General features: G+C 38.9%; 1 protein-coding gene across 1 annotated transcript in view; it reads right to left on the bottom strand.

Moving 5' to 3' along the window:
- Positions 1-13,709, bottom strand: part of Phf6 (PHD finger protein 6) — a 41,666-nt gene extending 27,957 nt beyond the window's left edge. Inside the window, exons 1-3 of the mRNA XM_052170852.1 lie at positions 13,513-13,709; positions 9,363-9,546; positions 9,036-9,137 (exon numbers count right to left, since the gene is read on the bottom strand). Of these exons, the coding sequence (XP_052026812.1) occupies positions 9,036-9,137; positions 9,363-9,500 (240 nt within the window). The 5' untranslated portion in view covers positions 9,501-9,546; positions 13,513-13,709. The remainder of the gene's footprint in view (positions 1-9,035; positions 9,138-9,362; positions 9,547-13,512) is intronic.
- Between the last annotated feature and the right edge of the window lie 204 nt (positions 13,710-13,913).

Below are 13,913 nucleotides of genomic sequence, written 5' to 3'. Positions count from 1 at the left end.
CTGGAGAATTTGGGAAAGAAGGTCCTGTCCTATCACAGGAGACTGCATAGCCTTTCTGCAGTATGCTCAGAAGCCATGGTAACAGCCAGAAAGTCTGGTATGCTAACGTGGGTTAAGCTGTACCACAGAAGCATGTCTCAAGGAGCTGACCCCACAGATGAAAGAGGAACCAAGTCACGCATGAGAGGCCACACAAAGAACTCAAAGACTAAAATTTAGCTGGACCGTAGGAAGCAGACAGCGAAGCATACCTGCACTTCAGTCAACTGAACAAGGCCAAGAAGGAAACCAAGTCCCCGCAAAGTCTTAAGGATCAAAAGGAAAAACTGTTCTTAGTAGCCCCAAGGAAGAAAATGAAAAAGACGTTGCCAACTTCGTGGCTAGGCAGAAAAAGTGTTTGTGGAAAAGCTAGAGTCCAGTGACTACATGGAAGTCCTTATAGCACAATCTCACAGAGCTCAGCTGCAGCAGAGGAATGCTTAGTGCGTACACACACACACACACACACACACACACAATACATCAATGTGGTTAACTGCTTTGGAGACACTCGCTTCAGAAAACTACTTTGAATACAGAAAATGCAAAGGAAGATATGAAAAGAAGCCATGGTCCTGAGCCTGTAAAGCAAAGACACAAATTGTCAAAAGCACCTAAAGAAAGGGACACCCGTATCTAGGGTGTTTTCACAAGAGACAAGCTTACCTTACAGTGGCCTGGCTCGTTCTTTTGGCTGTAATAACACCAAGTCCCATAAAACCAAAAAGCAGGACAGTACAGTTAGGGCAAATAGTCAGAAATGCCCCAATGTTGCTGTACAATTCCAGGATCATAGTTGAGAATAATAATACCTTACAAAGCCAACATAGACAGAAGCAGCTTCTGGCCTACCTAGTTAGTTGACAGTCACCAAATTACTTGTTAAAAAATTTAAATGAATGCTACTTCCAGGGTCCAGGCATGAATTGCAAACAGCTTCGATGTGATATTATAGCTCTACTCGTGTTTTCAAATCCAGGCTCTTTGAAGGGGATCGCAAATCAAAACTTGCTGAGGAGGTCTAAAAGGAAGCTAAAATCCCCTCAATAAAATCTGAATGCTCTCACATCCTTGAAAAGTAGTGACAAGTTGCTTACAAGACAGATTTGGACTTCAAATTCTAGGTACCTCTAAAAAAATAAGAGCCAATGAAAAGTACCTATCATGAAGTAATTGAGGAAGACTCGGAACCTGAAGGACAGTGAACTCGGACTGTGAAGTTCTTGCCTAATGTACCCCTCTGACCTTCTGCTGAGTACTCATTTATGCCAACTTGATCCAATTACCCAAACCATGTCCAAGAAGAAAAAGACATTCTCCCATTGGAGCATTTCAAGTTTGTTTCCCTTTCTTCGACTGAAAATTTCAGGCATTTTGCATGGGCAGACTTTTTTCTGTTTAGATTTTTCTCAACTATGGGTCTTTGCAGCTGAGAATACTGTGAACTGCCAGGCTGTTTGCTATATTTAATCTGTGAAGAAGGCCCAAAACACAGGCTCACTCAAGTAAGCACCAAAAGAGTCCCCCGAGCCACACGGAGATTACTTCACTTGACTGGTCGGTCAGTTGTTTTTGCTGTTCTAAGGATTGAACTCAGGTCCTTGAACATGCTGTGCAAACAATGTAGCAGTGAGCTGCACCTCCTACAGCTCTGCTTTCATATTGTTGGATTTGGTTCTCCTCCATTAGCAAACACAAATGGGAATTCTATGACATAGAGTTAATGTGTTCCCAATTACAAAACTACTATAGGAAGGCAAAGAAGAGACTGCATTTCAAGAAATGCATTTCCATAATAGCCAGTTTTCTTCATCACTGCTTAGCCTACTTAATCACCACAAAAGTAAAGTTCACTTTAATAGAAATTTCTGATAAAATACCTACAGACATTAAATTTAACCTACACGCCATAACTGGCTTTTAAAAAGAATTCCCACTTGCATGAATACATTCATAATGCATGTGCACACAGTTACAAAGATAAAGAGAAAAAAATTTCATGGTGAAATTTTACCTCCTTTCCTCCCCAAATACTCTATGGCAAATGTCCTGGGAGAGCAACATGGCCTACTTCTTGTTCTTGTAAATGAAGTTTAACTGCAGCAAAGCAAAAAGCATTTGTTTCTTTGCTGCCTTTGATTTCAATTAAGCCCAAGTAGCTGGGGGAAAGTCTTACAACCCTATTATCAGGTCTCCCACGAAAAAGTTTGCCTTGGGGCAGACACCTGTACTCCTAACATTCAGAAGATTGGGGCAGGAGAATTTCAAAGTCAGCCTAGAGTATACAGTGAGACTCTATCTTATAAAGTCAAGGTGTGCTTTTCTTAAAATCAGCCCTTTTCTTATTTATGCAAGTTGGTCAAGGATCACTGTTATAAGAACTTACGTAGCATCAGCATCCGGCATCACCCAGCACTTCTTCCATGAAACCCTCCCTTCCACCATAGTATCAGGCCACCCTTTTTTTTTTTTTAAACAGGAAAAGGTTATTGTCCTCCCAAGCTTGTCAGGAACTCCCATCCTCCTCCTGCCTTAGGCTGAGTGCTGGCATTACTGCCGTGGGTCACCATATTAGGCTCAGATGTCATTCCCCACAAAGCCTCTGACTTCTCAGCTACATCAGCTGTGGTCTTCTCTCCCTGCTCTCCCACGTTGGTGCTCTTTACTTCTGACGCTAATTTATTTCAAGTCTATTTCCAAAGTATCTAGCACGGTGCCTGGCACCAAGTAGGTGCTGGAATATTTGATAAATACATATAAAGATAAAATCTAAGGTTTACCTGACAAATATAATGCCCAATAATAGAACAAAAGTAACAACACTGGGTGAGTTAAAGAGGTATTTGAAAACATTTCTCATGTTTGAAAAATACACATTCCCCACCATACTGAAGAAGTAACCAGGCTATTTTTTTTTAACATAGTTCATACTCCTCTTTCAAAGTGCCAAAGCCTCAAAACAACAGTACAACAGCAATTAATCAAATCGGGAATTTTTATGTTAGTACAGTTTAAACCCAGCCCATTATTAAAGGCTTGCCACTTTCTCCTATCTAGACCCATTCTTTTTTGAAATGCAAGGACTGATCAGTGCCCACTTATTAGAGCAGCACTGAGCACAAAGGAGATTTAAAGCACATGCCAAATACGTTCATGCACTATGCCCATGCGATGCTACGCCAGGGAAAGAGTTTGAACTCTCTTGGAGACCACAGTTCACCATGGAAGAAAAAGCTTGCCCATGTGTCCTGACTCCAAAGCATACAGTGCTGGTCCATATGGCAGAGACAAGCATGAGCTTGAGCTGAGCCATACGAAAGGAACTTCTGTGACGCAGCAGCAAAGGAACACATAGAGGGGGTGTCTAAAAAGCTGAGGATGGAGACCAGGCTGGGGGAAGTACATTGAGACAGGCTTTCTCAGGATCATGTTGGTTCTCTCCTTCTATCATGTGCTTCCTAATCAAACTCAGGTTGTCAGGCTCGGTAGCAAGAACCTTGACCAGAGCTGAAGCATCTCACAAGCCTGGCAATAGCTGTGAAAAGTAGTTAAGCAATTACTAGTGGTTATGTTTATTAGAAAACTAGAAGAGAGCCAGGCAGTGGTGACGCATACCTGTGATCCCAGCACTCTGGGAGGCAGAGGCAGGTGGATTTCTGAGTTCGAGGCCAGCCTGGTCTACAGAGTAAGTTCCAGGACAGCCAGGGCTATACAGAGAAACCCTGTCTCAAAAAATCCAAATCCAAAAAACTAACCAAAAAACAAACAAACAAAAACAAACAAAAAACCTAGAAGAGGAAAGCTTCATACAGGGTACCATGAAGAAAAAGGAAGAAAAGACAGGCTGGAGAGATGGCTCAGCTGAGTTAAATTCCCAGTAATTATATGGGATCTGATGGCCTCTTCTGGTGTGCCTGAAGACAGCTACAGTGTGCTCATATACATAAAATAAATAAATCTTTAGAAGACAAAGCATGCTCAGAAAGAGAATCCACACAACAGGTGGGAGGGTTGAAGATAAGGGATTCAGAAAGACAAAGAATCACATTTCAGGGCAGGTTATAAAAACTGGTTTAGACAGGTAGAGTTTAAAATGCCCACAGGACATCAACAGAGAGCAAGCAGGCTTATAAATTGCAATCATTATGCTTCATTTTCCACAATAACTGTGGTATAGAACTTGTCTCCAAGAAAAAAAAAAACCTCCCATTTGCCTTTCTCATTCTGAGTTAAAAATCTTTTTTTTTAGATTTATTTATCACTATATTTAAGTACATGGTAACTGTCTTCAGACACTCCAGAAGAGGGCATCAGATCTCATTTCAGATGGTTGTGAGTCACCAGGTGATTGATGGGATTTGAACTCAGGACCTTAGGGAGAACAGTCAGTGCTCTTAACTGCTGAGCCATCTCTCCAGCCCACTGACTTAAAATTCTTCTGATATTTAAAAAAAACTTTTAACCATTCTTATTTAACGTTAATTTGATAAAATTCAAAAGTATTCCAGTATCTGACTATCTCTAGGAAGATTTCTTAACCTTTGAATAGGGAACACCCTCCAAAAAGAATGAACATTCACTAGATGTCTATTTAGATCCTAACTATACACACCCTGTCTGCCTCTGCCATGCTACAGGTCCTCTCCTACTGAATAAATGCTATGTAGGATGTGTTTTCTTATGGTCAAAGACTACAAAAAATATCTCCAGTGTAATAATAGATCATTTTTACCTAGCATACATGTAAGGTTCTCTCCTAACATTTAGCAAGGTAATGCTAGTCACAAAATATATTAAATTGGAGTCTGAGTATGTCCTAAACTTTGCAATCTGCATTAGGAAGCTATCATACTTTTAAAAAATGTAATCTGGTATGGAGCAGCTTAAAAGAACAGCTAGTATAACCTGATTATTAGGAGCTCTGGCCATGGGTTCAAATCTGTGATCTGCCATGTGCTAACTATATGACCATAGACTTTACTTCTCTGAGCCTCAGTTTCCTTTTATGTAAGGCAGGGATGAATACTTTCCCGTCTTGCAGTATGATTGTGAGGATTAATTAGGACCTGTATTTAAAGTAGCCTAGTCCTTAACACATATCAAGCACTCAGTAAGTGTCAGCTGGTTCTAGTACTAGGAAAAGTATAACACATTCATTCAGAGGAGTTTGTAAGGTGTGGAAGAATATTCTCACTTAAAAGTAGGACAGTTTGCAAATCATGTGAGGATGTCCATTGTGTATATAGGAAGGATTCTTTTTACATAAAGGGAAGGAAAAAAACCCTGAATACTTCTTTAATAGAAACAGAATAAAGAGCTACAAAATAAGAGGTGTACTTGAATTACAGAGGAATGAGTTTCTCAAATACATTACTGTGCTTATTCGTGTGACTTGAGAAGAATCAGTTTCCTAACACCAGAACAGGGCAGAGGTACAAATCATCCTGGGTGATGTAGGCAAATCTTGCTTAGGGGTAAGGAAGGTGAGCTACATGACCTCCTGAATTCTTTTGACATCCTTTATCTATCTGACACAGGTACCAATTAGCAACAGTTACTATCAGTGTTAGATCTTAGTGATCTTACCAAGTTGCTTCAGAAAGAATACATTCTTCAAATACAACTCTCAAGTGTCTCCTCACAACAAATTCAAAAGAGCAAAGATTACTTATAACTTTACTTAGAAATTACATTTTTGTCTATATACTGGACAGGTGGCTATGGCACCTATCTATAAAATCTCGACACTTGGAAAGAGAAGTCAGGAGGATTAGTAATCAAGGCCATCCTCAGCTACATAGGCAATTTCAAGCCTGCCAGTGACACATGATACCCTGACTCAAAAACCAAAACCAAAACGAAATACAGCTGGTAGAGTACACGTATGGTCTTATATGTCTTCAATAAGAACTGAAGTCATTATGAGAAAATAAATAAGAAATGCAAATATGCTTTTCTTTTTCTCTTCCTACATCTTGGGTATCAAAGCTGACCAGGGAAGCCAGGTACTTGCCTTATACATAGTTTAGATATATAAAGCTTTTTTAAAAATTTGTTCCTACTTGAACTGTGGTCCTTTTATTGCTTAGACAAAGCTATACCAAGGAAAGTAAAGAAAACTAAAATCAAGAATATTGGTTAATTGGCAGTACCTCATTAAAAATAAAACAATATAATGTAAGGAAGAAAACTGAAAGCTAAGTTATTTCAGTACCTGGAGAGAGAATTTAGCAGTTAAAATAATATACTACTTTTATAGAAGACTCAAGTTCTGCTACCAGCATTAATATCATGCAACTCATAACTGCCTATAATTCTGACTCCAAGGAAACCAATGCCTTCTTCTGGCCTCCATGGAAAGCTACACTCATATAAGCAAAGACACACACACAAAGTAAATGAAAACTAAACCTTAGAGGAAAATTTAAGGGGCTAATGAGATGGCTCAGTAGTTAAGGGCACTTGGTACTTTTTCATAGGACCCTTTCAGAAGATTACCTTCACAGCAGCTCCAATGCTGGGGAAATCCAATCTCTTCCGGCTTCCATGTGCCCCAGACACACACATAATGCACACATATATATATATATATATATATATATATACAAGCAGGCAAACACTCAGGCACATTGTATAAACAACAAATTTTAAATTTCAGAAATCATTTTAAACTAAAATGTATAAATGTTGCTCTCCCAATTCACTATTATGAGTAATTTAAATTCTAAGCCCTTGGCTGGTGAAGAAGAAAACAATCCAGTCTCCAATACATTCCTCTTTTGCTGCTATCCCACAATTCAAGACACCCACAGTGTCAAGTAGCTTTTGAAACAAGTAGTAACTCTTAGTGAATTAGTGCTCTGCAACAGTGTGCATGCTTGAGAAACATTCTATCGATGAGTCATCTCCACCAGCCTCTGGTAAACATTTCTACCTTTTTATAACAATTTCTTGTCATCACTGTTCAGTATGTGACAATAAAACAGTATCTACTGATAGGTGGCAAAAGACAAGGAAGTTAATGACATGTCTAAAATAACATTAATGTGTCCATGGTAAAAAAAAAAAAAAAAAAAAAAAAAAAAAAAAAAAAAAGCTATAGGGCTAGAGGTGTAGTTTTAGGAGTAAAGCATATACTCCGCAGTTTGAAGGCATGGATTCCTTCTTAAGCACCTAAAAAGTATTTAATCTCATGATGTGTCTGCCTAGCATGCTTTCATTAGTCTTCAATGACATCAGCAGGATTTTATTTTTATCTATAAGGAATAACCACAGAGGTGGCTACCATTGATCAAGTCTTAATATTACCTATGTTCTGAGCACCATACTTAGTCCTGCATAGTCTCTTTTAATCCTTGTAACAACTCTGTGAGGCAGGTATGCGCACTATCCCTTATATAAGGATACATGGCTTAGGGAAGGAAATAACTTACTCAGGGTTACCCAGTTAGTGACAGAGATGGGATTCAAGTCCAAGTCTATTACTATTTCTAGGCATTTAACCCTCAATATTATTCCACTCACTAGTTCAAGGAGCAATATGAGTTATTTATAGCATGCTACACCTGGCGTGGGGGTAGGGGAATCAACACACCAGTTTAAGACATTCAAAACAAAATAGTTCCTAATAGTAAAACTTGTATCCAGTTCTGGTATTTTCTTTACAAACAGGTTCAAATAAATTAAATCTTGGCTGAATACAGCAACACTGACAAATGTATACTTCTGCTTCATGTATCATTCAAAAGGATAGTTTTTTAACCCTCTTTCAATATCAGGGCCAATACCAGGTTTGACTACAGGAGGCACTGTCAAGTGGGCCCTGTTTTAACATATCAAGAAGAGGAAGGAATTTTACTTATAAAGACAAAGAATATGTGAAGCAATAAGATTTACATCACTATTTTCAAGTAAATAACATTCTCTTATTGCATCTGAATCTGTTTCAAGAACCAGGAAATAAAAATATGGTGTACTGATCTCTTTATAAAGATCAGCATACGCTGGGCAGTGGTGGCACACGTCTGTAATCCCAGCACTTGGGAGGCAGAGGCAGGCAGATTTCTGATTTCGAGGCCAGCCTGGTATACAGAGTGAGTTCCAGGACAGCCAAGGCGACACAGAGAAACCCTGTCTCAAAAAAAAAAAAAAAAAAAATCAGCATACTACAGTTACATGAAGCAACAAAAAGTCATCAAAAAAAAATCACATTTAAAAATCCCAAATCTTTTCTATTCTTATATATAGTTTAGGGTTGGGATAAGATAACATTCACAGTTAAGATCTCACTACAACAATGGATGTAATTTCAATTAAGAGATCAAGCAAGAAAAAGTAGCCAAAAGAAAAGAAAACTTTCAATCAACTGAATATTGCATGATAAGTCGGGTGTTGTAAATACCAATTGAGATGACGCTACTTTTCCCAAGGAGTAATATAACAGCTTGCCACTCTGGTTACTGGTGGTGAAGGTAACTACAGGAACATAACTCTAGCGCAGCTTTGGAAGAACTCCTGGAAAATTCACCAAAAGTTATCCAAAGTCATATATGCTGTGTCATATACCCAAACCCCAGAGCAAGATTCTGTTAGCAAGAGTTATCACTTTCCTGCTGAGGGGCCACTGCCATCTCAGTCTATGATGACCCACACTAACTTTATGATGAAAAGGGAAGACACACCAGAATTATGAAAATTACATTTGAATGAAGATTTGAAACATGATACATGCAAATTAAGTAGAGTGCTTATTTTGTAAGTGATCACAGGCTTTAAGAAGATTTTCCTTTTGAGAAGAAATATTTCAAGATATTGATTCACTCCTTTTTGTTGAGTTGTAAACAAATCAAGCTTTGGATTTACTTGCTAGAAAATAAAAACAGCCCACAATTTAAAATTATAGGAAATTTACAAAGTAATACACTTTAAAATAAGTAATTTCCTTCCTCATGAGTGTTAAGTAATTCTATGCTTAAGAGGCAAAAATATCAACTTACCAGCTTTGTGCCTCTTTTAATTTCCTTTTGGACATCTTCAATAGAAAATCCACCAAGACTCTCATTATCAGAGTGTGAGGATACCAAAGCAGATGAAAACAGCTATAAATAACATTTGAAAAAAATTATAGTTCACATATAATTACATCAAGACAATGACTAAGATGCTAAACTTAAAAATGAATTTTCTATTAAAATGACATTGCATAGTGTTAAACCATTTCTTAAAAATCTAACCATGCTTTGCTTTAATATTCAGCAATACTAATATGTTAGTTATTAAGACTCTATCTTGAGAAAGGTTTTGAGGTCTCTTGATATACTCACCATGCACTTATGGTGTGCTGCCACCTTCTGGTTTTCAGATATCAGTAATTGTCCGCATTCCTTGTCTCTATTTGACTTACAAAAGCCACATTTACGCTGTCTTGTAGACCCTTTTTTCTGTTCAATTGAGCTTGACATGTTTTTTAAATTGTTTAAAGAATGCCACTTTAAGCCTCAAAAAATGCTACAGAGAATAAGAATGCAACAAAATGGTTAATTTCAGTTAAAAATTGGCTTATATGTATATACACAAGTAGTTTAATGTCTGACATAGATTTTAATATAGTTACTTAAATATTTGTATAGATAAAATATCAAAACCCCAAAATGCCTTCCATACATAATACATGTTAAGAAAGGGAAAGAGAAGTGGAGAGAAAGCAATCAAATCTAGAGTAATTGAGAGAAATCAAAATAAATTCAAATTAGAACATATGTGAAATCAGATTACTCTTGTGTGATAAGAATTATAACACAGCTCCATATAGCGGTGCATGGCTGTAATCTCAGCACTTTAGGAAGTTCAGGGAAGAGATCATGAGTATGAGGACTGCCTGGGCCACAAGGGGAGCCTGAGGACCCATCTCAAAAACTTACAGAAAACCGAAATCACAAAATTAAATCATCCACTAATATAATTAAAGATAAAAAAATAAATTTCAAATTTAGGTATATGTCCACCAAGGAAACAGAATGATAAAGATCTAAGAACAACTTAAAACTACAAGGAAAACTACAAAATATTGAAAACTGAATTCTTTAATTGCTTAATTTTGTCCAGTTCACATACTGAATAAAGTATTAAAAGTAAAATTAAGCATAACTTTGAAAGTTATTTTTAAAACTTCAAATACTTCAAATTTAAGAAAACCATGTTTTTTACTTTAGATTATTGCTATTCTGTTCCTTTTTCATGTAATGAAATAATAAAACTTCTAATATTGTACCATAAAATGCAGTCTTTAGGATCCCAATATTTACTAAACTGTTTTATTTGACTGAGACTTATCCCAAGTCTACTTATTAAAAGCCAATCTGATAGTGGTCTCCTACATGCAGGAACTTCCATACATAAATCAGCAATGCTCTTCAGTGGAAGGAAAATTCTGAATGAGCCTCGCATTTGACCAGATTATAATTATAGGTTGTACAGTCAAACCAAAAAAGGGAAGAAAAGCTCTAACACAGAAGTCTACAGATTTGGATCATCATTCTCAACACACATCATTTAATACCATCACTCAACAAATTTCAAACCAGTGTTTTGATCTGTATAATTTGCCCAATTACTGGGAATAAGCGGCTCAGACCCAGGTTGCTATAAGGCTCATCATAATCATTAGAATCTCAAACTTCTGTCTTCAAATTAGCTTATTAAGATATGGCCATTTATATACATTTAAGTATTTTCAGGACATTGTGCTCAGAGACTTGGCTCACTAACTAGTTGGTTACTCTCTGAGAAGCATCTTTTATCTGCAGCAGCAGTAGCAGCAAGGTAATGCGCCATTCAGAGCTATTCACAGTGGATCATCAGGATGTAATGTAATATGAAGCCACAAAGAAAACATTTCTCATTAATTTATATCCACTATTTGCTTCTGAACAAGACTTCAAAGGTCTCACTGTCTCTCTTAATGCTATCTATAATTTTAAATACCTCAGTCTCCCGAGTGCCATGGGGTACTTCTCAATAATACTGATTTCAGAACACTGGATATAAACTGTGAAACTGATTGGAATTAGGCAGCAAATCTTTTAGCATTTTTTTTAAAAAAAAGAAAGCAGAGAAACAAAAGAAACAAAAGAGGAAGTGTGTTTGCATCTGCTCCAGCAGGTATATGTCCACTTGCTCTATGAAAAGTATAGCTGCTCCAGTTTTCAGAGCTATGCAAAAACACCAAGACTCATAAATAGCACCCAGCTCTGCTACTGGAGTTTCAAATGGCTTTTCTTTACTGCCAAGCAATGAATAATAGGCACTGTTAAGTCACCATGATGTATCCAGCATTTCTCCAGGTCATCCAGGCCAGCTGAAAGGATGGTACATTATAAATCTAATCTTCATAGGCATCTTTAAGGTGCTGTTTCTAAACAATCCTAGCACTGGCTTTAAAAAAATGACTGAAAATATGCAAAATTCTTAGGGGGAAAAATCACTCTTTATTCCCCAAACTGACTTTGAAATGCTAGCCCCATTCTATCTGTATTGAACATAAATATCTCTTTTGACTAATAGTGTATTTTTTCATCTTAATTTTCAGAACCTGATTTTCTAGATACCAAAGATTCCAAAGTCTAAAAGAAAATATATGTATACATATATACTTACTTTGCATTATAAAACATTCATGTATTTCTTGATAATTTGTTTTATTTGTAAAGTGAACAGAAACACGCAAATGTGCAACAAACGATTACAATTTTGCCCTGCTATGCAATGACTAATTGGATTTTTCCACTAAAATTCAAATAATGCATGTGTGCAGAGCTTGCTGATTTTTTACATCTGCCTTATAAAACATGCAGCAGCAGAGCCCATCATGGAAACAATGACGCCTAGCAAAACTGTCTATCAAAAAAAATACAGATTTTTATCTACTGCTGTCACACTTGTGGTCTAGGGTTAAGCAGAATAAGGACATTCAACCAGCAACACTACAGGGTTCAAAAACGTCTATTTAGTGCTTTCGTTTTAATTTAAAGGTTTTTCAAGAACAGCAAAGCTCAAAGTTCAAGACTTTAACCCAACAATGAGATGTTTCCCTTCAAAGAAATATTATGGATAATCTGTAAAGGTGAAAAAAACAACAGAATCTTAAACGTTGTTTAAACGTCTGAAAATAAACCTGCCTGAAACAATGAATGCATTTCAGATTGTCCAAGATGCTGTGAAGCATCGAGGTAGAAACCACCTGGATGACCAAGGAGGGAATTCGAGAGCTTATTCAATGGCTAGTATTTTAAAAGAGCGTTTTCTACCGAAAAACAAACAAAACAAAACAAAAACTGCAGTTCCGGAAGATGAAAAACCTTCCGCATGCAAGCCAGTTGAAATTAACAGATATAAGTGCGATCCTCCAAAGATAACATGGTCTTCTATCAGCAAAGTTGCAGTGAAGAGAAATAAATGAATAGGAAATGTACCGGAAGGGCACCTGAATTTGGTTGCACGATAATATTACATGCTTCGCAGTGCTTTTTTTGCGGTTATTCAAAAGGAAACTAAAGGAATTTTCCAGTTGTTTCAAGCCAAAGGGTAGTGAAGAAATTTGAACTGTATGAATAAGACCCGATATTACGTAGGAACCAGAGAAAAATTAAAGGCTTTTCAAAGATCAAAAAATTTGTTTTTCACTTTCACACAGAATATCGAAACGAACAGAAATTGCAAAAGAACACCGTGCTGTTCGCCCATGTAATAAAGGACCAGAGAGGAAACAGCGGGTTCTCTCCGTTATTTATTCCCCAATCGCACACTAGCCTCCTAGATCTCCCTCTAACCAAGGCGCTGAATAAACTCGAAAAAGTCTTTTCCTTCCCAACACTTGAGTAGGTTCCTTTCAGCCAGAAAGTCGGGGTCCCCCCCTCCGATTGTCCTTGGCCAAGTCTCTGGAATTCAGGAAAATAACACCTTCTTTACACTCCTCCCTTCCCCAGGAGTTCGTCCTCTAAGGACCTGACTCCAAAGCATCTCCTTACCCATCACTTTCATCCGATTCCCCTTACCAGGGAGTTTTTCTTTTTTCCCCCTCTTTCCGTACGGCTCACCCTCATGCCATCCTAACCATTTCTTTTTCTTCTTACACTTCGAAAGTAGTCACCCTCCTTACCAATGAAAAGATCTGAGCGACAGCAGAGTTTTTTTTAACCCCCCATCCCAGTTTTTCTCTCCTTCGATGTGAAGCCCCCTCCCCTGAAATCCAGGCTGCCGTCTAACGTGTCCCTCAGCGCCCCCGCGACACTAGGTCGCCAGCCTCTGTAGGGAGCGTCGACAATGCGCGGCGCCTCTGGGGGTCCCTGACAATGAAGGAGACCACCGCCAGTCCCCCCGAAACAACGGGCAGGGGCGGCGGCCTGGCCATCGCCATCCTCTTCTTCTCCCGCCAGACAGAGAATGGGGGGCCCCTAGTTATCGCGGGGAACTCACCAGTGGGGCTCACGGCTGGGCGAAGGGAGGACAGCGCCCACGAGGGGAGACGGGGAAGGCGGGAGTCGGTTCTCCAGCACTGCCGAAGAGCGGGGCTCTGTCGCCAGGGGTTGTTTCCTTTCATTCGAGGAGAGACGGGCTCGCCGAGCGCCCTTACGTTGCCTCCCTCCGCACGCACACGACCCACAGAACGTGGAGACGTCTCGAGCGCGCCGGGGACTCTGATTGGCCACCGAGCCGGGGCGGTTGAAGCCGCCGAAGTAAGGCGCACGCGCGCAGACCAGCCCCTCGAAAGGTTCGGGGCGAGCGCCCCGCCTCCTGCTCGCGCGCGTACCTTCTATTCTCCGCTCTGCCGCCCGGCTGAGGCTTGAGGGGCAGGAGCGGAGGAGACGAAGAGATTT

Source organism: Apodemus sylvaticus, chromosome X (genome assembly GCF_947179515.1).
Source record: "Apodemus sylvaticus chromosome X, mApoSyl1.1, whole genome shotgun sequence".
Lineage (NCBI taxonomy): Eukaryota > Metazoa > Chordata > Mammalia > Rodentia > Muridae > Apodemus > Apodemus sylvaticus.
The sequence above is the reverse complement of the archived record's forward strand: the minus strand, read 5'-3'. Positions and strand labels throughout refer to the sequence as shown.